The sequence below is a fragment of the Pagrus major genome, chromosome 12 (assembly GCF_040436345.1).
Source record: "Pagrus major chromosome 12, Pma_NU_1.0".
NCBI classification, from domain to species: Eukaryota; Metazoa; Chordata; class Actinopteri; order Spariformes; family Sparidae; genus Pagrus; species Pagrus major.
The window spans coordinates 6,668,348-6,694,162 of NC_133226.1; the positions used below are offsets into that span (position 1 = coordinate 6,668,348).

Sequence of the window (25,815 nt, forward strand, 5' to 3'; positions counted from 1 at the left end):
TCACAGCTGCTGAGGTTGCACTGTGGAGAAGCAGCATGCTGTGAAACAGGAAGTAGATTTAATCCAGTCAGGAGAACTGTGATGATGGGAAAACAGGGTTCCCACAGGTCTTTAAAATCCTTAAAGTTTGTAAATTTGAGGGTGAATAAATCAAGGCATTGAAAGTTTTTGAGAATAGACATTTTCTGAAGAGACATGGGTCATTGAAAGTGCTTGAATTTATATATTTTGTGCACGAATAGAAACTAAAGTTCTTTTGATATATTTTCTGCTGTCTGCATGTGTCTGTAACACTACACACAGTTGACAAGTGTTCACAGATTTAAGCTCCTCTCTCTGTTTAATTGTTGATGGTAAGCTTCTGTAAAGTCTACTAGATCTCATTTTTAAACTTGGAATTTTATATATAAGAAAGTGTGGGAACCCTGGGGAAAGTAGAAGTTTATAAGTAGTCCATTTGCAATAGTTTGCTCATGTAGGGAAAATAATTTACTGTACGTTAGGTTGACAATAAGGATTTTTCTTAAATTATATGTTTGTATCTTCCTAATTGTTTTGTATGAAAGCTGATGTTGTTTTGAACAGCAGTGTAAAACTCTAAAATGTTCAAATTGTAAATATGTAAAAACAGAAAAGCAGCAAGTCATCACAACTGACTAAACAATTAATGTACTAATTGTTTCAGACATAATTTAAATGTAATTTGGTTGATTAAAGATGGGTCTTTTTGTTTTACTTTTTTCAAACATTACCAATCTGAACAAACTGCTTCAGCTTCAAAAATTATGAATGTAAAAGTCATGCTTTGCTCTGCTCTCACTGTCTCAGTCCTCCAATCAAAAGCAAATAAATGAAATCATGAAAATCAATACATAAAACAAAGGTAGCTGCAGGGCAGCTGGAGGATCAGTGCTGCAGCTTCCCTTTGTTGAATTAGAACTGATGAAAAATGGATGAAAGTGTCTGATAGTGGAGATGGAGGGCTGAGGCAGAGTAATGCTGCTTTCTTTGTGGCAGAGTCGGTCTCTTCTCTTTCTGTGACTTTCTTTTCATGTGATCATTAGTCTTCTGTTCTGTCTCTTCTCTCTTGCTTTCCTTCTCTGTCTTTTTTTTTCTTATTTGCTGTTTCCATCTTCTGCTGTGTCTCTCCTGGCGCCTGTGCCCTCACTCTGCCCCCTCTGTCACATCTGACACCTCTAGACGGTAAGTGGCTTTTCTTGTTGGCCGCTGATTTTGTCAATTCCCCAGTCGGTGTGTGTTGTTTGCTACCTACAGTACTGAATCCTTGTGACATGATGGAAAATAAAAAGGCATATTGCTTTTTTAACAGCGACACAGTCATCTACAGCACTTTCAGTTGCAAAAGATCTGATGCGATAATGTACACTGCAAAAAAATCTTCACCATAACAAGTCGTTTATTGTTATGATAAGCCAAGTTTCTGTGGTTTGCATCAAGATCATGAACTAAGGACAGATCAGTGCAAATTTCTACAAATTCCTTGAACTTAGTTGGTTTGTATTGCAACTAGATTACATGATCTCACCCCACTGGCATGTTTTGTACTTGTTATATTTGTAAGACACGAAGAATCATAATTTTGTCGGGCTGACATTTCTTGCAGAACAAGGGCAAGAACTTAATCCTTTAACTTTAAAGGTCCTATATTGTAGAAAATGAGATTCCCATCCATCCTTTTTTATTATAAAGCAGGTGCTAGGTGCTATATAAATACTGTGAAAGTATTTTAAAAAATGCTCAATCTACTGACTCACAGCCTGTATTCATAAACTTTGCCATCAAATGAGCCATCAAGACTTGATGTCACGACTATACAGTTTCCGCCCTCAGCCACGCTCCCAGCTTGGCCGTAGTTGCAAAAACACTGGCATAGCTGATGCAGAAACACAGTGGGCGGTAAAGCTCAAGCCTGTAAAAAGCTGACCTATCAGAACAGAATCAGACTGGGCTTTTTAGGAGGGAGTCCTTAAGAGACAGGTACTCCAAACAGACAGAGGTGCTGCAACAGTATGAGAAAAACGTGTTTTATTATGATTAAAGCAGACACCCAAAATCAATAATAAAAACACAGGTTTTTATAGAAGTTATATAGCCCTTGTTATCTGTGCTGCTGGGATTTAGGGAACAAAGGACAGTCAGATGGAAAAATCAGAGTCTGTTGTATTTTGGTCAACTTTTGCCTGTAATTTTCATCATCTTCTAAATGTATATCTCTGTTCACTCCACTTTGATTTGTGATGCAGAACATGATATGACATTCATTTAACAGGAGGCTCTGTAACTTTAGCTGAACAGTGGCATCTGGTGTAATCAACAGTAGCACAAGCAAAGTAAAGTCATAAAGAGTCAGTGAACTTTCAATGAGTTATGCGACTTCCACAGCAATATCTACATAAAGATAGCTAGCATTAACCACCATAAGTTACTGTTCATACAAGATCAAGTTAAGCTATAGATGCAAAAGCCCTAAGTGTACAAACTTGAGCAGAGGTTTGTTTTATTGCTGATGAATTTAACTTTTTATTTGCAGAATGAAGAATTTGTCGTTTTCTGTGAAGAGTCATATAGAGAATCTTTAAATCCTGGGTATGTTACAATGCCCTACAGAGTCTATGTTTTCTCTCCCAGGACAAGATGATCAACCTGAGTTTCCTGAGGCTGTTCAGAGCGGCTCGTCTCATTAAGTTGCTGCGGCAGGGCTACACTATCCGCATCCTGCTGTGGACCTTTGTTCAGTCCTTCAAGGTGAGTTAACACACACAGTGAACTGAACACACAGACTATTAGCATGTTCTCTTTGGACATGTGCATAAAAATTGTTAAAAGTAAACTTGATTTATGGAGCATGTTTCAAAACATAAAAATTGTTTTTCAAAAAAACGATAAAAAAAAAAATTGAGACACAAGTGAATGAGAATGCTGGAATAAAATGCACATTTATTCTTTAGAGATTTCAGTGATGAGTTTTCTACATTTATATCTGAAAAAAAGGATATCACACAGAATACAAACAGTGCAATAAAAGTCTCAAAGCAGGCCGAGGCTCTCAGCAGACAGTGGTTTGAACACATTGCCGGTTTGCTTTATAATTCCCCTGGGACAGGTTGAGTTAAATGCGGAGCGTTGGGCTGCAGCCGAGGGAATTTATAGCAGGTTTAATGTCAGTGGTGAGAGCTTTTAAGCCCAATGAAAAAGGACAGTATCTGCAGAGCGTTAAAAGGTGGCTATTTAATTACAACAAATGTTCGCCTCCTCCTTGCAGCGATATAAATAGCTGCTTAGAAGAATTGACCCTGCAGGTTAGGTTGACTGCTCGAGTCTTTAAATAAGACTGTAAAATCTTACAAGGGTGCTAGTCCTCGGTGGAGGATCAGATTTGTGAGTGTGTTTGCAGAGAATAAGGGAGAGATCAAAAGAGAGGCTGTGTGTGTGCGCGGATATATGAGATAGAGGAGTGTTTGTGTGTAAATCTGTTGCACCATGTATCTGTTTGTGCTCTGAGTGACTGTAACCTGTGTTTATGTTTGTTTTCAGGCCCTGCCATATGTGTGCCTGCTCATTGCAATGCTGTTCTTCATCTATGCCATCATTGGAATGCAGGTGAGTCGTGACACTACCAGCTGGACTCAAGGAAGTCGGGATTTAACGATTCAGTGATAGATGCCTCCTAGAATGTGAGGATGTCTCATGAACTCAAAATCCTGTCACACCAATGGCAGCTCTCTGCGGCTGGTGTGACCTGCTTTGTCTCACTAAACCTTAAAGTAAAGTAAAGTAGTAGCACATGGAGTCTGGTGACCTGAGCTGGGGTCACATCAGGCAGAATTACAACCACAATTAAATTTATAGGAGGGCAATAATGCATTATAAAATGTCCCGAAACCAGATAATAATGGGGTAGTGTGGTAATGTGTAGTTAAAGTATCATTTAATTTATCCTTTAAAGACCTTTATGTAGGCTTAGCCCTGATTATAATTGGTAATTTAACTGATATGCGTAAGTGTTTCAACAGAAAATGAGAAACAGCTTTTCTGTAGCCATGATGTAAACTGTGATGAACAATGCTCAGATCACCATCCCTGGTTCAACTTTGTTCCCTAAAGGAATAGTTTGACGTTTTGGAAAAATGTGCTTCAAGAAGATTGATACTTTTCTCATATTTGCCTGTTAAATAAAAAGCTACAACCAGGAACCAATTAGCTTAGCATAGCATTAAGACTGGAAGCAGTGAGAAACAGCTAGCCTGGCTTTGTCTTAAGGTAAAAAACATCCACCTACCAGCTCCTCTAAAGCTCATTATCATGTTTGACATGTGAAGAAAAAGGTGAAACTTCTGATTTGTGGTTTTACAGTAGGTAATGCGTGGGACTTATTCTTGGCCGGGAGCTCTGACACCTTGGAGTCTTAGCGTCAACCTGTGGTAGCCATGCAACCAGAGCTTTAGATGTGTAGGTAGGAGGTACATTTTACCTCTAGACAGAGTTACCTACCTACCCTTTATTATGACTTGCTACTTAACTTGGCTTACAAGCTTTGCTAACTGGCTGGCTTAGTTTTTGTTCAGCCAGCAGACAGTTAGAGAAGCTATTCCAAGTTTAGAATAGTTTTGTTCCGGCACATTTGTGAAAATTGTCCAATTGTCCAGTTGGGACACTGTTACATGTAACACAAACAGAATGCAAACAAACTGTTTTTACCAACAGTAGTTTTATGTGTTCCCAAACCCATGTAGTAATATTCTTTATACAGTCATTTTTCACAAGAGGTGAACCTTGCCCCATACTTTCTTGTGAACCCTTTCGAGGATTCCCCTTTCATACCCAATTATGATACCATCACCTGTTACCAGTGAACCTGTTAACCTGTGGAATGTTCCAAACAGGTGTATTTAGAGCTTTCCACAACTTGTCTTTTGTTGCTTTTGTCCCAACTTGTTGGTAACAAACAGGATTAACAAATGATCACATCATATTTTATTCATGTTTTACACAGCATTCAATGTTTTTGGATTTGGGTTTGTAGTGTAAAACTGTTCTCTTCCTGCATTTTAGGACAATGTCCTTAGAGACACAATCAAAGATTCGGCCTCTCAGTGATCATCCATCCTCTTACAATGTGTTCAATATGTTAAGCAACATAGTATACCTGACAGTTCAGGCTGACAGTGAGGATGGGCTCAAATGTCAGCAGTGTACACAAACTGAGAAAATCCCTCTTCTAGAGACAGGACAAAGAACCTACATCTGTATCAATAAACAATATCAATCCAACATAACCCTGGAATAAACACTACTGCACCTTTAAAAACTTTATAATGTTCAAATCTTTTGGGATTGTGCATTTATTGTGAGATGTTTTATATTGTGTCCTCCGGTACAACACCACAAACATCTGCTTCTAACAATCCCATAGAGCTGAATCAACACATGTCTGACACAGCTTCAATGAAAGTTTAAAATTACACATTGCACAAACCAAGTATGCATTGCATGGCTGTTACCTTGGATTGCATAATACTGTGCATGTATTTGATTTTGAAGTGGATTTTCTCATTTCTTCAGATATTTGATAGTTGGTTTAGCTACTTTTTATGCCTCTTTTATATTAGGTTTTCATAGTGTTTTTTGAAAAGGTCAGTTGCTGTACAGATGTATTTGATTATCAGAGGTTTCCTTGGCCCAGCAGCCAGCAGGATGGACACGCTGAGGGGCAGATAAATATTTAAAAAGAAACCTCTGGGTTCTTATACTGGACTCACACTGGGGCATCACAAGTTGTGGCAGTTATCCCTCATATTCTCTCTCTCCATTCAAATATTTTTTTAATCAATGAAGATATTGGCATGAAAGCATGAATGAATGAATTTATTTATTTGATGATTAAAAAACACATAAAACATTGCACAGCAGTCAATGCATTCTTTACAAATCATCAAGGATGAAAATACACTAAAGCCAAAGGCTTATCGTGGTCCTCTTGTTAACACATAACACACCACAAAATACACAAAATATAATAGACAAGACAAGACAAGACATTAAAGATAGAAATAGCAAGTGGAGGGATATCTAAGTCTACATACTCTTGTTAATCATTTATATACATAAACTAAGTGACAGTAAAGGTAAATGATAAATAGATACAATTTATGCACAAAAAATACAACAAAGAAGTAAAATTCACTATAACTTGCTTTTCCGGATGTGATTAAGTACAGTGCTGCCAAAACAATTTGTACAATAAAGAGAAATATAGTATGCATTACATACTGTATTAGTACATCGTTTAACATAAAGAAAAATAAACCACAGAAATATGATGAAATGAAATATGATAATTTAACTTTTTTTTTTCATTTTTGTATACATATGAATGCTCATACACATGTAGAGAGTTTTTTGGAGCAGTTTTTATTGCATATTTAAAGCTCATGTCTCTGGTTGGGTTCATGTCCCAAATTTGGTCCCAGTTGGGTTGGATCTTGACACCCCTGAAGACTAATATGAGTTCCTCATTTCCAACTAAATAAGCAACAAACAAATGTAAAATTTGACAAAGAAACATCCTTTGGTATCAGTTATCAAGAGTTTAATGGTCAAAAAGTGTGTGCAGTCTGTGTGGATGATTTGACCGACAGTTACTGAACAACCTACCAGGCAGCAATCCTCAGATTTTGATTCAAAAGTGCTAAGTCCTGATTGGAGCATGGAAGTGGTTTTGTTTGTCCAACTTTATTCAAATGATAAGACAAGAGCACAAACACAAAAAGAAACACAGAACATTCTCATGTGAACTAACAATTATGTTCAAACTTCGGAAAGAAGGAAGAAAATGTGCTGATGCACGACCCCATCACTCGAAATAAGAAGCTGCTTGAGAAGGATGTTATCACTACTTTTAAAGACGTAGGTATAGACTCTGTTTGGACTTCAGTTTAAGGACCGGGTAGTGGTAGTCTCTCAGTAGTGGAAGTACTGTAAAATGTACAGAGACCACAAACAACAACTTTGTAGTCAAACATTTATTCACTAATCTACAGACAAAGATGTGACAACAACAAAACAAAAACTAAACTACGGTGACGAGACACAACAAAGAACAAAGAGGTTTGCGGGTTTGGACCAGGTAGATGTAAATTGAGCCGTGTTCAGCAACACAGTACAACTCTGAATGGAGGAACATTAAAACAGACTGTGCTTGCATCATTCAAAGCTGAAAGTATTGACATTAATTGGGGAGAAACCAGGAAATCAAATTTTGAACTTGTGTTTTCTTATCATAGCCTACACCACTTATTGAACTTGTAAACCATCAACCATATTATTCAACCCCTGGAAAGTTTGTTATACCTGCAGGGGAAGGATGAGATGTTGCATCTGCTGAGGATAAAGAGGGAGGAGGTGTTACATCCATCCTCCAGTTGGCCTTTGTTGGTATGCGGTCCTGCATCTCTCTCTCTGTCTGTCTGTCTTCATTTCAAGCACCCTTTGGGAAGGTGTGCAGGCAAGCTTCAGTTTCTTCAGACCTGACTTTGTTGGGTCAGGACACAAGGGTTTAGCAGGCCTCTGGCCTGAAAGTACTTATCTCCAAGCATGCTTGAGTTGCCAGCATGTAGCTGAGGAAGCAGGGAATTAAAACTATCACGCTATTTGTCTATAGATTGTTCCTGCTTCTCTTAGGTGAGAAGGACTAGAGGTTAACAGACTGGCATGTAGATTAGCATCTACACAGGGCACTGCACCCGGGGGTCCGTAGTCCTGTGGTCCTGACAGAACAGTTCACACTTCTTTGTGAACTCTGGGCAATCTGAAGACATGAAGTTGGTTGCTCTATCCTGCAATAAACTGTCTTTCCATTTGGTCTTTGAGTTCTTTGATGTCGAGACGATGTCCTGGTGTCTTCATTTTCATTACTTTCCGAGGGGTGTCCTGAAAACACAGGGCTGAGAGGTTTCTCCGTCCAATCCCAATCTGCATTCAGTTGATAATCCTACACAGTAGAGTAGGGCTTTAAATTTGGGGTTTGCATTCAACCAGCTGCTCTCCTGCTGCCTTAGGTGTTTGGAAACATCGAGCTGATTGAGGAGACTGCAATAAATCACCACAACAACTTCCAGACTTTCTTCCAGGCCTTGACCCTTCTCTTCAGGTAATCATGCTTCTATATTCTAAAAATACCTACTGCTGCTTCTGCCACTGATGATAAGTGTTTTCATTCACTTTGTGTACATGTGTGTACCTTTACTGCGTTTGTGTGCTTTTCAGGAGTGCGACAGGCGAGGCTTGGCATGAGATCATGTTAGGGTGTCTCAGTAACCGGCCATGTGAGAAGCTCTCAGGAAATGTGGGGAAGGAGTGTGGAAGTGACTTTGCCTACTTTTACTTTGTGTCCTTCATCTTCCTCTGCTCCTTTCTGGTCAGTATGAAATACATTAGAGGGCCCTCCCATCTGGTCTCATACTGTGTGTTCTGATTGATAGAAATTCAGCAGAAGTTTAGTGGTTTTTCATGTGTTAGCCTAGCAACTACTAGTTCAAACTTGTTGAGCTTAGATCATTGTAACTAATACTTATCATTTATGAAAAAACCCAGCTTTTAGAAAAGAGCAGATTCGTTTAAACTTATTTTCACCCAGATTTTCTGTGCGCATGAATCCAAAAGTAGTCATGTTTCCTGCTGTGAGAAGACCTTGTTTGGAGTTTAAGTTAACAAGGTCTTCTTGTACTGAGCACAGCTCAGAAAATCCTGACAGTTACAGTGAACAAAGAGAACAATGGGAAGAAAATGCAAATGGGCTCCTGGTTATGTAAGAAAATCCTTTCCAACAGTAAACAGTCAAGTAACATATTTTTATGAATGTAACATTTTTTAGATACTCAAACAGTAACAGATACATTCAGGAATCTGAGTTAATGTGGCACCAATGTAATTATAACATGATATTTACTCTCTGTGACAGAATTTCTGCTCGGTTTCATGTGGGCCACATTCGTGGAATTGCTGCCCATGTTGTGTCTAAAGATTTTTGAACATATTACTGGTGTTTCCACCCTGACTTGAAATGATAATTTTACAGACATTACAACTAGCGCTGTTGTCTTACTTTTTCATGAAATGAAGCCCTGTTTTGAACCATTTCTTCCTCTCTGCCATGACTCCATCTTGTTACAAGTTTCTGTCGGTGTAGACATTATTTTTTTGCTATGGACAACTGTCGGAAAGACATGCAAACAGGAATAAGATTTAAATGAATTAGACAATTTGGAACTGGTTCTTAACTGGGAGTGTTTCTTTATTCCTATCCCTATACATAACCTCAATAATTTGAAGATTGTGGAAAATGTATTCTCTGATCTTTTTCTCCAATCTTTCCTTTCAGATAAAGTTTGACGATAACATTTTTTTAGAACAGAAATAAGTATTTATATTATTTTTTTTTTTCTTTTAAACACTCATGTTTCCCTTTACTAGATGTTGAACCTATTTGTCGCTGTCATCATGGACAACTTTGAGTATCTGACCAGGGACGCCTCCATCCTGGGGCCTCATCACCTTGATGAATTCATCAGAGTGTGGGCAGAGTATGACCCTGCTGCCTGGTAAGTGCTTCAGCTGATCTCTGACCTGTACAGCTATAGTGTTAAAGAAGGGGGTGTTTGTTTTGTGAAGAAAGGTAGGCTAGGAAACAGGCCTTCCAGCAGGACTACAATGTGGAACTGGAAAAATCCCATCTTAACAGCAGCGGGTGAATGACAAGCCTGAGCCCATAGCTGGTTGAGGCTGGTGACGAGCCCCCTGTCGGCTGGACTGATGCATGTAAATCCAGCGTTACGCTTGGTGTCCATTTAGCCCTCTTTGCTGCTGTAAGCTGGCAGGCCTCAAAGCTCCTCAGTCTGTCACTTTGGTGCGAAGACAAACTATTTCTATTCGTCCAATAGGAGAATACAGGTTTAAGTCAGCACCCTTTCTGCCCCTCACACCAGCACTGTTTAATTTCACTACGGCACAATACAAGTTCTGAGTGAGACAGTGTGAGGCGTAATCTGTTTCAGATTACGTAAGGCTCATTAAGTTTTAAAGAAGGCTTCATCGGAGCCTTGTCAGTGAGTCAGGACTCGGAGAGAAGTGTGAGATGGGAAATATGAAATTGCCATCTCCTGACAGTCATTGCGGGGGAGGAATTATTATTTATTCCTTTGAATATGTATTAGCTGCTCTCAGAGAAGTACCTACAGCAACATCCAGCATATTTTCACTACGTTAACTCATCTTTATGTCTTGTTGCAGCAAGGAGTATATCCAAAGCTCATAGTTTTCAGTTTTTATTTGATTTCATTTAGGAGAAGATTATTTTGATTTAAATTGAAGGTCCACTGAACAGGATTTGGGGAAATTAAGGCAAAATTTTGAGTCCAATATTTTTTAGATTAAGTATACTTAACTTTGACTACTTTGAAGTGAACATAACAAATTTAGTATTTCTCCAGCAGAAATTTACTCCTGAGATTTAGACCTTTTTCATTGGGCAGGCAAAAGTTATAGAAAAAAGTAATAATTAAAGTAAAATATGAAAAATGTAAATATTTAAAACAAAATTGTATACTTCTTTCCTTTTATATATTCAAATATATTTATATATACAAATCAAACGCTGACTTCAGTATTTGTAAAATCCCTTCTTCAGCCCTGAGGTCTTGTTGTGAGATAAGATAAGAGTTAAGACTTTATTGATCTCTCACCAGGGAAATTCACTTGTTACAGCATGTCAAGATTTAGAAGCAGAGGAGTGTGGATTGAATGAAATATAAAAATGAGACAAGACAAAGCAAGACAATAATAGAATAATAAAATGAAAAATAATGATGACCTTTCAAATATACAGATATGACCCAGATTGATGATTGAGTAGGATAATTTCACCCAATACTCAGTAAAATAAATGTGTATTATATGGTAAATGTGTATACATATTATAATGCAGTATAGTGCATGTAATACGTATAATTATGAATAAATAGGCTATATACCTGAGATATCTAACGCAAAGTAGCTGTAATAACAAAAGAAAACAGAAAATGAACACTCATGGTATGTGTATGTGCCAAACTCTCTGTCTCTATCTAAGTAAGAAAAAAAGAGATACAATATTTAGATATAATAGTCTCAATAAACACCAACAACTTCACAGATTTAGTCAGAAAAGTAAAAACAAACTGAGTATATTGTGCACTTTATGCTGCTGCTTGTTGAATATTTATCTCACTGTTAATGCCCGCTAACAGATAACAGTTTACTGCAGATAGATGTAATGAAATAAACTGTGACCTAACCTATCGAACATGTGTTATCTTTTTCAGCGGGAGGATATGCTATCAGGATATGTACAAATTGTTACGTTTTATCTCACCTCCCCTGGGCCTGGGGAAGAAGTGCCCTAACAGGGTGGCTTATAAGGTTTGCACTCCCACACAGTCCTTTTGTTTTCAAAGGGACTGTGATGGTTTTCGAACTGTAAATGTCTGTTTTTATTCCCTGCGGTGGCAGAGAATGACCCGACCACACATGCATACAAACACACATCGATCCTCCACTAACCAGCTGGCAGGTAACCATGGCGAGTGCAGGAAACAATGCCACAAGTCAGGCTCAAACAAAAGGCATCAGATGAGATGTCTAAGATGTTTTCCTGCTTCTAAACACGGTAGTGAAACAAGAGTGGGTAGTGAGGAGTGAGCATTGTGTGCTTTGTTTCCACTTTGGTTACTGCTAATGCCTTTTAGCATGCTGAAACAGGGGTATCTTAAAGGAATACTCCACTAAAAATCTGCCTTTTGACCCTGAAGTAATAACCTCCCTTGCAAGGTGGCTCTGAGAAGTTTGTAGCTGCTGCTTTAGGAAGGACAATTGTCATAGCAAAGCAGAAGGACAAAAGCATCAAAACTTCCATAGAACAATTCTCAAACCTCTCCTGCTGAATAATCCACTTCTAGGGGGCATTGGCAAAGAGGTGGATAATTTTACAGGAGTGGTCTTAGAAGTTTCTATTCAATGTTTTAATACTTTTTGTGCTGAGACTGGGTTGCCATTGGAGCTACCTTTCAAGCCTGTTACATGTGGTGAATGCTTGACAGTCAAAAGCAATATTTTCAGGGGAATAATCCTTTAACATAAAATGCTGCACTTCCATCTTCCACCAGGATCCCTCCATCCAGCATCTCTGCACAGGGAATCCTCGGGAGCATCCTCCCCTCTTTCCTCCTCTGGGATCCATTCCTGAATCTTTAAATCCAGCAAGGATGGCATTCCAGATCATGATATCCTGGAAATCTTATTAACAAGGATTTCTGTGTTTTCCTCTCTTTTCCCCTCCCATTCTCTCTTTTTGGATTTTACCACTTTCTGTATGATGTAACTCCCCCTACCCCTTTTCATCCCAACACCACCTCACCTGGGAAATCTTCATTCCTCCTTCATGGCCTCCTACCATCTTTCCCCCGGGAAGCGGCCGCATGACTTACCGTGATATGTACGAGATGCTTCGTGACATGTCCCCTCCGCTAGGTTTGGGAAAGAAATGTCCCCCCCGAGTCGCCTATAAGGTAGAATTACTCCCTCCTCCTCTGTCCTACTCCCTTTTGCAGTCACTGCTGGTTCCCTGCTTCCACCCGTCAAACATCCTCTGGCTTCTGTCAGTGTGTCGCAGTCGGTATCTTCTGGCCTGCTGTTGTGTTGTTCTTTCTGTTCGTCTGTGAAGCTCTGTGTTCTTGTCCTGCACTGTGAAGGTTTGTTGTACACTCAGATTGTTTACTGGAGGGCCATCTAGCACTGATAGATAAAAATAGATCAGAGAGCTGAGCAAAACAATGTTTGACTAAGCTCCTCAAAATCATCTTAGGCAGAAAGTAAAAATATCAAAATAACAGCACAAGCTGCTGTTTGAAAATTTAAGAAAGAAAATCCCAACACATTTGTTATTTCAGCCAAGGAGGTCATGTTTTCAGTCCATTTTCCAGGTTTGTTTGGTAGCTGCAGTGATATGCTTTTTATTAATATTGAAACAAATTAGCATATACAATGTAAGAGAGGTAACAGAGAAGTAACTCTTTACTGAGCTTTTTGGCCTCTTTTAGCTCCTAGTTTTGACTTTATGGAAGCTTTAGTGCTCTCACTAACCTGTTTTCAGTAACAAGCTCTGATAAACCCACTGTAGGCTACCTGCCAAGCACCAAACTCCAGACTGACAGTCAAAGTTAGAGACTAGTTGGAGAACAAAGTGGAATCTTGCTGCTAAAGATTGGTAAAACCCCAACCCCCCAACTTCAGTACAAGTCTATATTATTACAAGTGTTCCCAATGCAAACCAAAGAGGTAAATATCATTATTTTTCTACCTACTATCCACCACCAGGTTACACCCATGATCTTACAGATGTTTACAGTTGGCTTGAAATGATAAAATATTTGCCCAGGGCCAAACCAATGATGCCAGACACTGCTCGGCCTGCCATCAACTCATGCAGTGGACCTCACAATCACCCAGCAAATAACCCAGGACAATTATTTTAATATTCCAGGCTGACTGGTAAAAGATAGCACTTCGATTTTCTGCCAGGTACCAACATTCATGGCATCCAGAGGATGAATACCTCTGATGATAGTGATCCTCTTCCCCTCAGGCTGAATAATAATAACTTTGGTGATCCCCTAACTTTTTAAAGCACCTTCTTCAGGTCAGGATTTGACTTTGTCCATTACTTTTGACACAATATTGTAACTGCCACTGTTAGCTTCAACACTTCCTCATACCTAAACAACCAAACAGGTCAATTGCCAATGACCAAAAGGGCACTGTTCCCAGACAACATGACTGTTGCAGCGTACCAGTGACAGGCGGGCCTTTGTTGTGTCGCTGTTTGATTAGGTTAATACAAACAGCGGTCTCCTCAAACCATCCACTCCGTTCACCTCTCTATGTGGACCATTGCTCTTTTTACTACTTCACCTGACTTCCTCCTTTGCTGCCATAATAATTACTACGGCCATTAGAATGTGCAGCCTAACAAGAAACCTAAATATAGGTCATAATTAGCTGCTTGCACAGTTGAGGACAGGCTGGTTAGCTTAGAACTGATATTCCCATCAGTTCAGATTTTTTAGTGCATTTACAGCATGTTAGCATGTGTCAGGAACACCATGTTACCAAATCATGAAGTAACATGGAATGCTGATGAGGCAAATGAGGCTAGTGGAGAGATAAAATTAGAGTGAACATTGGACAGATTTATAATATGGACTTGAAACCGTCCAAATTAAAGTAACTTTGTTACCTGGCACAATTATCCCATGATTATATGTGAGACTTGTGTACCAGTGAAATGGGAGTCAGTTACACAGCTCAACAATCCTCAGGTAGTCCCTATGCCAGCTACTGGCCACCTCTTAGCATGCAGACTTAATGTGAGTGGTTGCAGTGCATGCACAGCTGTCGAAGTGAATCACGTTTAAAGAAGCCCTGCCCTTGCCCCAGTTTAAAAATGTCTGGGTCTGACGTGGTCGCTCCTGCAAATAGAACTCGTGTTTTTCTGAATCAACAGAGAAAGACATGAACAAAGATACAGTGAGAGAGGCAGTGCACTTGAGAGCAAGGCTAGCCTTTTTTCCCTCCATCTCTATTTTTCTATTTTCCCCTCCCACTACTTTGCCGCTGATGGTGCTGCTAGTTATCCTCCCTTCCTAATGAACACATCTTCCCCTCACAGTGACAGCTGTCCCTGTTACCCTCCTGTTTTCAGTTTTATGTTGTGTCTTCAGGCTTTATGCTCTCTTGTCGATGATCTTTCTTTCACCCTCTCTTGGGATTTCTTCCTGGTCTATCTCTTTGCGTGCATGTTAAGTCTTTGTCTGCAAGCATGTCTCTTCCACATATGTGTTTCTTTTTTTGTCTGATGCTCGTGTCTGCAGCAGCCATTCTTCTGCTCTCTGTTTCTGGGAAAAAAAAATCAACTTTCCAGTTGAGGCACTTAGTTCCTCTCGTCCTCCTTCTCCTGTCCCTTGCCTCTCATCTCTCCGCCTGTATTGTAATGCTCCCAGAGTGAATATACTCAAATTGAAAATAACAGGAACCATCAGCTACAGTTTTCCTTTCTCATAAATGTTTCCAATGTTGCTGATGGTTTTTTGCTTTGGTCTCTCAGTTCTTGATTTTTTTCTTTTGATTAGAAGTTTTATATCCAGTCCATGCCTCTACCACCCCTTCAGCCTCACCGTGAATGTAGTGTACTAATTCAAACATGCATGTGTGTGTGAATCCTTTCATTCCAGCATTGAAGCCCTGCATGGTGCGGATTTATGCAGATTAGTTTTTGTACTTTTGATGCCTGACAAATTTTGAGTTCCATAACCTATGTAGAAATACAGATTAATTGATAATAATTGAGCCTGTGTGGTACTTCATAATTATTCCTGTATTTAGTACTATACAGTACACTGCAGTGTAGGGTTGATAGTAACTTTTCTGAATTGACCAAATTTATCATTTAGTCTATAAAATAGGGAAAATCACTGAAAGGAACATTTTTAAATTGCTTATTTGGTCCAAAACCCAAAGATATTTAGTGTATAATGGTATAAAACAGTAAGAGAGCAGCAAATCCTCACAATGGAAAAGCCAGAACCTGTAAATGTCTGATATTTTTGCATGAAATTAACTATTAATCTTCATCAAAATTGTTCTCTGTTAGTCATTTGAGTCATTAATAAATTAACTTTTGTTTTCTAAAAGCCAAATAAGGTTGTTGTTTTTTTCTTGATTATCTTGAGTCTATTGCAGTGACTTATTCTTTCTTTTTTCAAGTCAAAGACTCATATTTCCAGAAAACTACTGAAGCAAGATGACTCCTCCTCAGGCCTCTAAGTCATTATTTCCTGAATGAAGATGTGCCGCTGCATGTTTCTAGCAGCAGGGAGAGCTTAGCATGTTCACAGAGCTCACGTCCTCAGCATCACAAGTTAATCATATTTCAGCTTTAAGCAGAAGCGTGCTACGCTTCCCGTGGATTTTCAATAGTCTCATAGCAACAGCAGCAGCAGCCAGAAACAGCACAGTGTTCCCTGCATTCATCTGTTCAGTGCTGTTAGCTTAAAAAAGGTGCGTGTGTTGGGCACACAGACTGAGGCCTCTGCGTGGATTGAAATGATTTTTTGGCTAATTGAGTAGTAGTTTGACATTAATTGACATTTAACAAACAAAAATGCCAAACTTGCTTCAGTTCAGATATAAGTACTGCTGAGAAGTGTTCAAAGGTTTGAAATAAGAGGAAATAGTTGTTGTTTTTTTTTACCTGAGATCAGACTTGCTGTAGCACATTAATAAGCAAAATACCCTGAATATTAGAAAATACTTCTAATTTCAACTTCTTTGAATTTTTAATTTTAGCACACTGAAAAAGTGAAGGCCAAGCAATAAGTTGGAAATTAATGTGAAAAATGTGAAAAAAACTTATGTGATTATGCTGTTACTTGAAAGTTATTTTAGTAAAAGAGAATGGTGTACCTTGTTTTACCTCTAAATTACTCAATCTTAAGATTTCCTGACTAATTGAGGCATAAAAGACATGTTCATGATCAATTTTAGAATATACCCTGAATTCAAATCTAGAAACTAGTACAGAAGTTTAAGTAAAGAAACACAGGATAATTAATCTTATATTTCCAAATCAGAACTTTTTGCAGTGTTAAATATCTTTGGGTTTTGGAAAGCTCGTGATGGATAAACTACAAGGTTGGTTCACCTGATGTAGAACTACGTATGACTTGCACAGAATCTAATATTGAAAGCCTTTAATTTGGCTTTTAGTCCCTAATCCAGCCTCTTTCCCCTGAGATGTTGATCATTTGCTCCTGGTTCATGGCCCCTCGTCTTTGCTTCCATTCCTCTCAGCGATTGGTAAAGATGAACATGCCCATTGCGGAAAACAACACGGTGCACTTCACCTCCACGCTGATGGCCCTGATTCGCACAGCCCTGGAGATCAAGCTGGCATCTGGTGAGAGACTGAAACCACAAAATCCAGAAACCCTTGCGGCTGGACTGACGGCTCTGATGTTAATGTGAATGGTGGTGATGACTTTGGTGCAGATTTGATGTGACGTGTTTGTGGGCATATCCCCAGGGGTCCTGGCGCAGCACTTGAGCGACGTGGACCTAAAGAGGGAGATAAACCGAGTCTGGCCCAACCTGTCGCAGAAGACTGTCGACCTGCTGGTGACGCCTCATAAATGTGAGCCACAGTTCTGTTTGGGTTCTACTAAAACCCAGTTGTTTGCATGACACTTGACTTCTTCCTGCTTTTTCTACTTCATCCTATAACATTTTGTTTTTCATTTTCATTCATCCTTTTTCTTCTTTATATGGCTGCACACTGAAAAAAATCTCACTCTGAACTCGTCATTTTTGTCTGACTCCTAAAAGTAGAATGTAGTGAGATAATTTTAACCCATGTTTAATCTATTTTCTAGATTCAGATTTATCGACCTTCCTTGATAAAAATATTTATAGTAATAATAATAATAATAATAATAATAATTAATAGTAATAATAATATAATTTTTCTTTTAAGATACTGACACTCATTTATGGATATGTCTTCACACATTTCTATTTGTTTTGGAAAATAGTTGAAATAATTAGAGAACACTGGCAGATTTTTAAAGCTGGCTAAGAAAATTTAGTATTAGTATCTTAGGATGCAAAAATAGATGAAAATTGGCAAGATGGAGATTTTTCTCTCATTATTGACTATAATTGAGCTTTTAAGGTTATATGTTGATGAAGGTTCTCAGTCATCCAAGTCATGGTAATTCTAAGGGCTGTATCGTAGGCAACTGGACTTGTTTCAACTGAAATAAGTCCAGTTGCCTACGATACAGCACTTAGAAAAACTTTAAGGTTGTAGTTTCTCAAAGAAAAGGACAACAATTCTGTCTGCCTGATGAAAAAATGGAACTGTGTTTCTAATACAAATAAACACATTTCACTCATTTTTCTAGATTCTGTAAGTGTCTCTTTTCTTTGTGTTTTATTGATATGCATTATTCTGTGTTCTTTTAAGATACAGACACACATATAGACAAGCAATAATAAATAAAGCACAAACTATTTAACAGTAAAAATGACAGCACAGCTCAGTTTGTAGCCAACACTGAGCTGGCTCACATTGTAGATGTTCCCACTTTGTTGCTCATCTGGCGCCATCTACTGCCCACATGGAGCAACTTTCTCTGACTCTGCTCTCTCCTCCTCCAGACAACGAGCTCACTGTGGGGAAAGTCTATGCAGCTCACATGATCTTTGACTACTATAAGCAGAATCGTGCCAAGAGACTCCAGCAGCAGCAATCTACAGGGGGACCTCCGGTAAAGCATGTTGTAGATAAAATGCCCATGTAAAAAACTCAGAGGTGGTTTAGGCAGGAAAAAATGTCTTATCTTAGTGAGTGGGATAATGATATATTTGGATTAAAGTGTAGTCTGGGTTATTTTGTATATTAAATTGTTTTTTAGTGCTGACTAAACAAGACTACTTCACAGCTTGAGTTTGATAGAAGACATTTAGATTAATGATGCTTAAAACAAAATTATTTGTCTTTTAATACAGCTCGTCTCAAGACATTAACTCCTCAAAAGACAAATAATCTTGTTTATAGCATCATTAATCCATGTTTCATTCCTTTTGTCAAACTCAAACTTTGTAGGGCCAAAATTTTCTCAATTTCATTAAATCTTGTTGTTGTTTTTACTGTTTTGTAGTATTAGTAGTATTAATGTATCTCACAATACAGGAAGCACTAATCTGCAAATAGAGTGAAATCACTGATACAGCTGCAGAAATGTGCACGACTCTGGATGACTTATTTAACTGTTCTAAGCAAAATAATTTGTGAATGCTGAATATTAGACTAAAGACTTTTTTTTTCTTGATTAATTTGTTATTTATTAACGTATCTGGTGCTCTTTCAGTGTATATACACTTTGTTTATGACATATGCCATTGGTCTGTCCTGCAGAGTAAACTGGGGGCATTGTTCCGCCCTGTGCTGCCCCTTACTCACATACTGGAAGTAGAGCCACCGTTCACCAGCCCCAAACAGCCCCTCCCATCGCAGCCTGAGCCAGTGGCAAAGCCAGCGACACTTCCCTCCACCGCCATCGCCACCACTGCCATCACTGCTGCCACCACCATTGCCACCTCAGTTAATAGGGACACAATGTGAGTGACTCTGTCAGACACAGTAGAAACATGATATATCCACAACATGGGTGCTTTTGTTCCTTAACCTCTTTGCATCCAATTTTGTAAAATCTAACTTCTAACTAACTTCTTAAAAGTTAATGTTTCTTAAGACCAATAGCCCTAGAAATGAGGAAACTATCTTCTTGATTAATACTTAAGAAAAGTTTCTTCCATTCACTCCAGTTGGGCTCTTCTCTCAAACATTGTTAACATTATGTTGGATTTTTTTTTACATTTATACATTGCTTACATACTTTACATTTACTACATGATTTGTCAGAAATGATAAATTACAATAAGTGGATTGAAATTTGATAGGAACAAGAGCTAAATGTCCTATTGATGTCATGAAAACTGTCAGTACTTCCTTTACAAACAAACAACTACAGGTGTGTTCAGTTCTACAGCTACAGTATAAGTAAACAAGCCAGGTTGGGATATCTGGGTGTAAAAAATGTCTGAATATGACAGTGCCTCTGCTGTCATTTCTTCAGTGGGGAGTTCAATTCAAAATTGTTGAAAACAGCCACAGGGTCCTCAAAGTGAGGGGAGAGCAATGTCCATGTCACAGTGTGGGTACTGACTGGGAAGGAGCAGTTCCTTTTTTCTCTTTTCCGGAGAGGATGAGTGTTGTGGGAAAACTTTGGGATGTTTATACCAGGTCAGCAGCAGCATTCTGGACTAGTTGTACTGGTCTGGTGATAGAGGTATGAGCCCTAGCAAGGAAGGAGTTACAGGAGTCCAGTCCTGTCTGCTTGTGAACACACAGAGAGCAGTTATGTTTGCTGCTAGGTCTGGTCATTACCGCTGTGCATTCATGTGGTGACGTAGAGAAGAGGGAGGGGATTGCTGACTGCAAAACAGACAGGAAGTTTGCTATAACAACGCTCACAGCAGCTTTATCTTTGTTGGTGGAAAAGAACATAGTGAAGAAGACTTTTCAAATCAATTTCTACTTAAAGGCACACTATTTGTAGTACCCGACACATATTTTGATACTTTAAGTCTATTTTCTTCAGTTTTACATGTGTAACTATATTCATTGTGTCCAAACCCCAAAGATTTACACTTTGCTATACCAAGAAAGGCTGAAAAAAGTCACATTTGTGAGCATAGAACCATAAAATGTTTGGTATATTTGCTTGAAAAATTACTTAAAGGATTATTTGATCATTACAAAGATTATATTTGTTGTCAAATGACTAAACAATTAATTAAGGTAATCATTTTCAACTCTAAAAAACAGTCATATGGTTCAATAGGGGGAAAAATCCTCAAATTGATTTACTGCCGGTGTGACAGTCAGAGCTCTTGTGTGTCTGTGTACATAGACTAAACCAGAGGAGTGCCATCAAACATTCCCAGTCCGGAGACATTTCTCAGGCAGCACAGAGGCCCAAAGGCCGAAGGAAACTACATAGAGGCCAGTCAGAGGACGTGCCATATTCCTCAAGACCTCAGGTACACTAGCACCAAGAAAACTGCATAATCTCTATGTCATCTGTGATGCCTTCATACATACTACTTCCTCTTATTCTCCTTTCAGGAATTGGTTGAACTGAAGCAGGTGGAGAACATTTCAGACACAGAAGCATATCCAAGCCTGGAGGGCCACTGCAGAGCAGCTTCTCTGCCCCGACTCAATGCTGAGTACTACGTAAGCTCTTCAGTGCTAATGGTGCCATGCCTGCTGTTTTAATACTAACAGAAACAGAAGTACTCTTTGGCTCATTCAAAGATTTTTGGTTTGATTCTTGTGATAATATCAGGTTTGGAACACATAGACTGTGGATACCTTAGATTATTCTTGATTAAATAATCAAACAATGGCTTCTGCAATGTAGGGGAAATACTAAATAATTAAATAGGTAAAACAGCTAAAAAAAACAGGTGGCTGGGATAGGAGACCTTGAAAAGGCTGGTGCAAAGCTAAGTGGTAGCCGGTTAGTGATGGCAGCCGTGAGCTAACAGAGCACGTACTTTCCCATAGAAATGCTTTTACATTTTCAGTTTCTGTTTGTGTAGAGATTAAGAAAATTGCATATAATGTGCCAATTAGTGACCTTTAGAGGTGTTTTAAACTTTGGACTAGCAGTTTCCCTTTAAATCTTTATGACAATTTAAATGATGTTATTCTTTTAGTCATATTGTGTTTTGCATTAGAATAGAAACTAGATGGTATACTGACAGAATAATGTGTCTGTATTCTATAAAACTTCTATTCTGATAATTAGGGCCCGAGCAGGGAACCTGCGAGGTCCCTATTGTTTTTCGTTTGATTATTATTTTTAGTTATTTTTATTTTTCTTCTTCCCAAATGATCGCATTTTTCACTGCCTGAACATACCCCAAAACTCACCAAACTTGGAATATAGATCAGACCTGGCGAAAAATTTTATAATCTGTTGTCGTTGTGAATTTTCACCACTAGGTGGCGCTACAATCAAGGAAAGTGCGTTTTGGCTAATAACTCCCACATACTTTGTCGCACATTCAAAAACCTTACATCCACGCATTCAGTGAACTCTGCTGAATCTCCTGATGTAGGCCACGCCCATTTCCGCCTACCGTTTTTTTTCGCTAGCTGGCGAAATGTCGAAAACCTACTTTTTCGAACTCCTCCCAGGCAATTTCACCGATTTGCACCAAACTTTGCACACAGCATCTGTGGACGCTCCTGACAAAAAGTTATTAAAAGAATTTTGATACGCCAAAGAATACTCAAGTTATTAAATAACAACTTCCTGTGGATTCGGGTCACAACAGGAAGTGTTGCATATCTCCACATTGGTGTGTCCAAATGACGTGAAACTCAGGAACCCACTTCCCCATGAGCCCCTAAGGCGGTGTGCAAAATCTTGGCCCATGACCACTAGGTGGCGCTATTTAAAATGAAGTATTTTATATCTCCACATCGGTTGGTGGGATTAACACAAAACTTGGTACACTCATTGCCACTGCCCTCCTGAGGATAGCTGACAAAGGGGTTACCGATCTGACACTAGGTGGCGCTCTGGTGGCAGTTTCATTTTATAATTGGCACTGTGCCCACACCATAACACTTATGGATATGAAACTGATTGGGGTGGTATAGACTGGCATCTGTAACTCACACACCAAAAATCACCAGCAGGTGGCGCTATTATCAAGAAAAAACATTTTTTGCTAATTACTCCCACATAATATGGTGGACATTGTTAAACATTATATCTATATATTCCCTGAATACAGCCGAACCGTGTGATGTAGGCCACGCCCACGTTCGCACTGAATTTCCATTAGCAAATTCGCCAAATGTCGCAAACCTGCTTTTTCGAACTCCTCCCAGGCAATTTTTCCAATTTGCACCAAACTTTGCACACAGCATCTGTGGACTCTCCTGACAAAAAGTTATTAAAAGAATTGTGATAGTATAAAGAACGACCAAAATATAAAACAACAATTTCCTGCACGTTGTGGTAAACCACACAGTCCTGCATATCTTGATGAAATACAGTCCGATTAACACAAAACTTTTTTGATTTGTCTTCCATGCCCACATGAGGGTTTGTGCCAAATTTGGTGCATATCCACCAATAGGTGGCGCTTTTATTGCTAAATGACGAAATGACAGCTTGACTGCCTTCACTTTCATTTCCTCAATGGAAGTTGTTGCAAGTAGAAGCCCCGACAGCAGCATGTCACGACATCAGCATGCCCCGACAGCAGCACGCCCCGACAGCAGCACGCCCGAGAGCAGCACGCCCCGACAGCAGCACGCCCCGACCCGCGTGGACTGCGAGGGCCCGTTCATCGCTGCTTGCAGCTTTAATTCTATTTGATTTACCTCACTGACACAATTATTATAAAACTTGATGTTATCATTTATCTTTTATATTTCATTCAATATTCACACTCACTTGCAATAGGATCAAATTTAACAGTTGAGCATGTCTGCAGTAATCCTTTTATCTTCATGAATGTCACTTTTTTTCATCCATGTTTAAATTATTTACCATTTTATTGTCATATTGTAAATTAAAGTTGCTGCTCTTGTCTTCTACATATGGATATGTCAAGATAATCTTTCTGTCAGTCATTTCCCTGTTTCTTGGATTGTTTCACCTGTCTGATCTCGTGTGTTTACCTTCACCGTTTGCCTGTCTCTGTGTTTTTGTCGGTCTTTCTCTGTCACCTCACAAAACTTAACATGTGCTTTCCTTGTTTTTGTTGCATTTTGATATGTCACTCTATCTTTCCCTTTAACAGATATGGCTGGTCTTATTCTATATTTTTGTTAATGTCAACAAATCCAATGAAAAGACCAAAACTTTTGAGAAAATTTGAGTACATCTCCGGCCCGTCCTGTTCCCTGATACCACTTTGTACCTCAAGACACGATTGCCAGTGTTAAGGTGATTTATTTGTCATTATGCAACTCAGAGTTGCATAACAAAATGACATACATATACATAAACACAGCGCATTATTTTGATTTGCGTCAGTGTGAATGTAAACAGAAAGACGGTGATGATAATATGGGTGGCATCTTCATATTAAAGGTTCAACATTAGGTAAACACTGTCCATCCACTTTAACTGCGTGTGAGCATCAAGCATCAATGATATAAACACAGAGTCCACCTCTCCTAGTCCTGCTGTTGTCCTGCGCTCTCTCCACAGTGTAATAGCATGCTAATATGATCACTTAGCGCACAGCTAACTGAGCTAACTATCTAATGGCAAGATAGCTAACAATGGAGCTTTATGTCACGGAGGAATTAGAGATCTCAGACCTTAAATACACAGAAACACTTGTTAGTAGCACTTACGTTTTTGGTCTTTTCATATGATGTATTTGACAATAAGAAAATAAAGAATATCACCAGCCTCAACCTTTCTTGGTCGCTCCTCTCCTCTTCTGTTTTTCCCTTTCTCCTGATTTCAATGCCCACTGCTAATGTTTTGCCCACCTCCCTCTTGTGTGTGCTGTCTGATAGCGGAGCCACCCTCGCCACGCCCCTGGGACCCACCTGGCAGTATGTACCACCTGTTGTGCCACCTCTCTCTTTCTTTTCTGCTTCTCTCCTCTCGTCCTCTCCCTCATTTTCTTCTTCTTCCTCTTCTTCTCTCATGTCTGTGTTTGCCTCCATGAATTCCTCTCATCTCAGTGCAGAGGTCACACCCTCCCACCATCATGGACAAAGTGACCCTCCTACATATACAGTATACACTGGTCATTCCATGAGATCCTTGATAGTCACATTACATGTAACACACAAATTTACATTATCCACCAAACACACCCATCCCTGGAAAAGTCTCCAGTGTAGTAGTCCAGTGTATCCGGGGTATGTCAAGCACTCTGTCCTGCTTTTCGGCCATTTACTACAGCTGTACAGTACTACACTTTCGTAAAATGTGGCTGTGTATGTAAGTGTCGTTACGTAGTAACGTAGTAGTGTGTAGTTTTTGTTGTGTGTGATTGTGAAACAAGGCAGGGATGGTACTGCTTCTTTCTTGCTTTAAAATAACTCTTTTCTTTCAACTACACTACGAAAACCCATCTGACCGTATCTGTCATTTGATGTTTCTTTCAGTCTTAAAATCTTACTTTTCATACACAAAAAAACAAATCAAAAGCAAACTGAGCAAGTCTGATTCATCTCTCATCTTTTACTCTCTTTTACTGACCCTTACTTTAATTATTTTTAAGTAATCTGAAAATATCAGTGGAATCTTCTTTCTAATTAAAAGCATATGACAGCATTTATCTTAAAAGTAAGATTTTAAGACTGCATACCAGACAAAATGACTTTGTAATATGAATATTTTCTGCAGTGTTGTGATATTGTTGTCACTGACTGTAGCTACAGGCCAGGCTGTGGGGTAGGAACAGAAGGAACAGCACAACCACCCAAAATCTGTCTGTGAAACAGTAATTAATGACAGTAGTTCATCAACAAATTATTTGTCATTTAGTGGGTATTTAATGTTCTTATGTTCAATAAAATAGCGTGACTTAATACATTTTTAGCACTAGATGCTATATAATCGAATTATATACTGCTATACAATAACCAGCAGGTGGGGTGGTAACTTAGCTGCTGTTCCAGTTCCCTATCACATCAGTTTGTTACCTGATAGCTGTACTGGTCAGTAAGATAAGAATTAGGTGGGGTGAGTGTCAGTGTCTTCAAAGCATTAGTGAAAGTATTAATCAATAAAGAGAATTTTGTTTTAAAGGAACACACCGCTGTGTACTTACAGCCCCTATAATCAATATTTTATAGCAATGTATGTAAGAAACAATGTGACAGTGTCAAATAGGTCAGTCGTAGTGACTGAGAATTTCACCTCACTCTGTGGTTGTTCTTGGCTCTACCGAGCCATATACTCAGACTGTTGTTTAGCTGTCTGGCCTGCAACATTTTGGTACGTTTTGGTAACACTCTCACAAGCCTCATAATCTGGTTTTTGGATGCAGCAGGCAGCTTTTTTTTGTGAAAAAGCTCTAATAATAAAT

At 39.0% G+C, this 25,815-nt stretch overlaps 1 protein-coding gene across 1 annotated transcript in view; it reads left to right on the plus strand.

Moving 5' to 3' along the window:
• cacna1bb (calcium channel, voltage-dependent, N type, alpha 1B subunit, b) overlaps positions 1–25,815 on the plus strand; it is a 172,639-nt gene that overhangs the window by 140,050 nt on the left and 6,774 nt on the right. The window contains exons 34-47 of the mRNA XM_073477661.1: positions 2,650–2,766; positions 3,556–3,621; positions 8,079–8,170; positions 8,287–8,437; positions 9,493–9,620; positions 11,379–11,475; positions 16,960–17,065; positions 17,192–17,299; positions 18,325–18,434; positions 19,085–19,222; positions 19,701–19,702; positions 20,643–20,772; positions 20,858–20,968; positions 24,290–24,328. Of these exons, the coding sequence (XP_073333762.1) occupies positions 2,650–2,766; positions 3,556–3,621; positions 8,079–8,170; positions 8,287–8,437; positions 9,493–9,620; positions 11,379–11,475; positions 16,960–17,065; positions 17,192–17,299; positions 18,325–18,434; positions 19,085–19,222; positions 19,701–19,702; positions 20,643–20,772; positions 20,858–20,968; positions 24,290–24,328 (1,395 nt within the window). The remainder of the gene's footprint in view (positions 1–2,649; positions 2,767–3,555; positions 3,622–8,078; positions 8,171–8,286; positions 8,438–9,492; positions 9,621–11,378; positions 11,476–16,959; positions 17,066–17,191; positions 17,300–18,324; positions 18,435–19,084; positions 19,223–19,700; positions 19,703–20,642; positions 20,773–20,857; positions 20,969–24,289; positions 24,329–25,815) is intronic.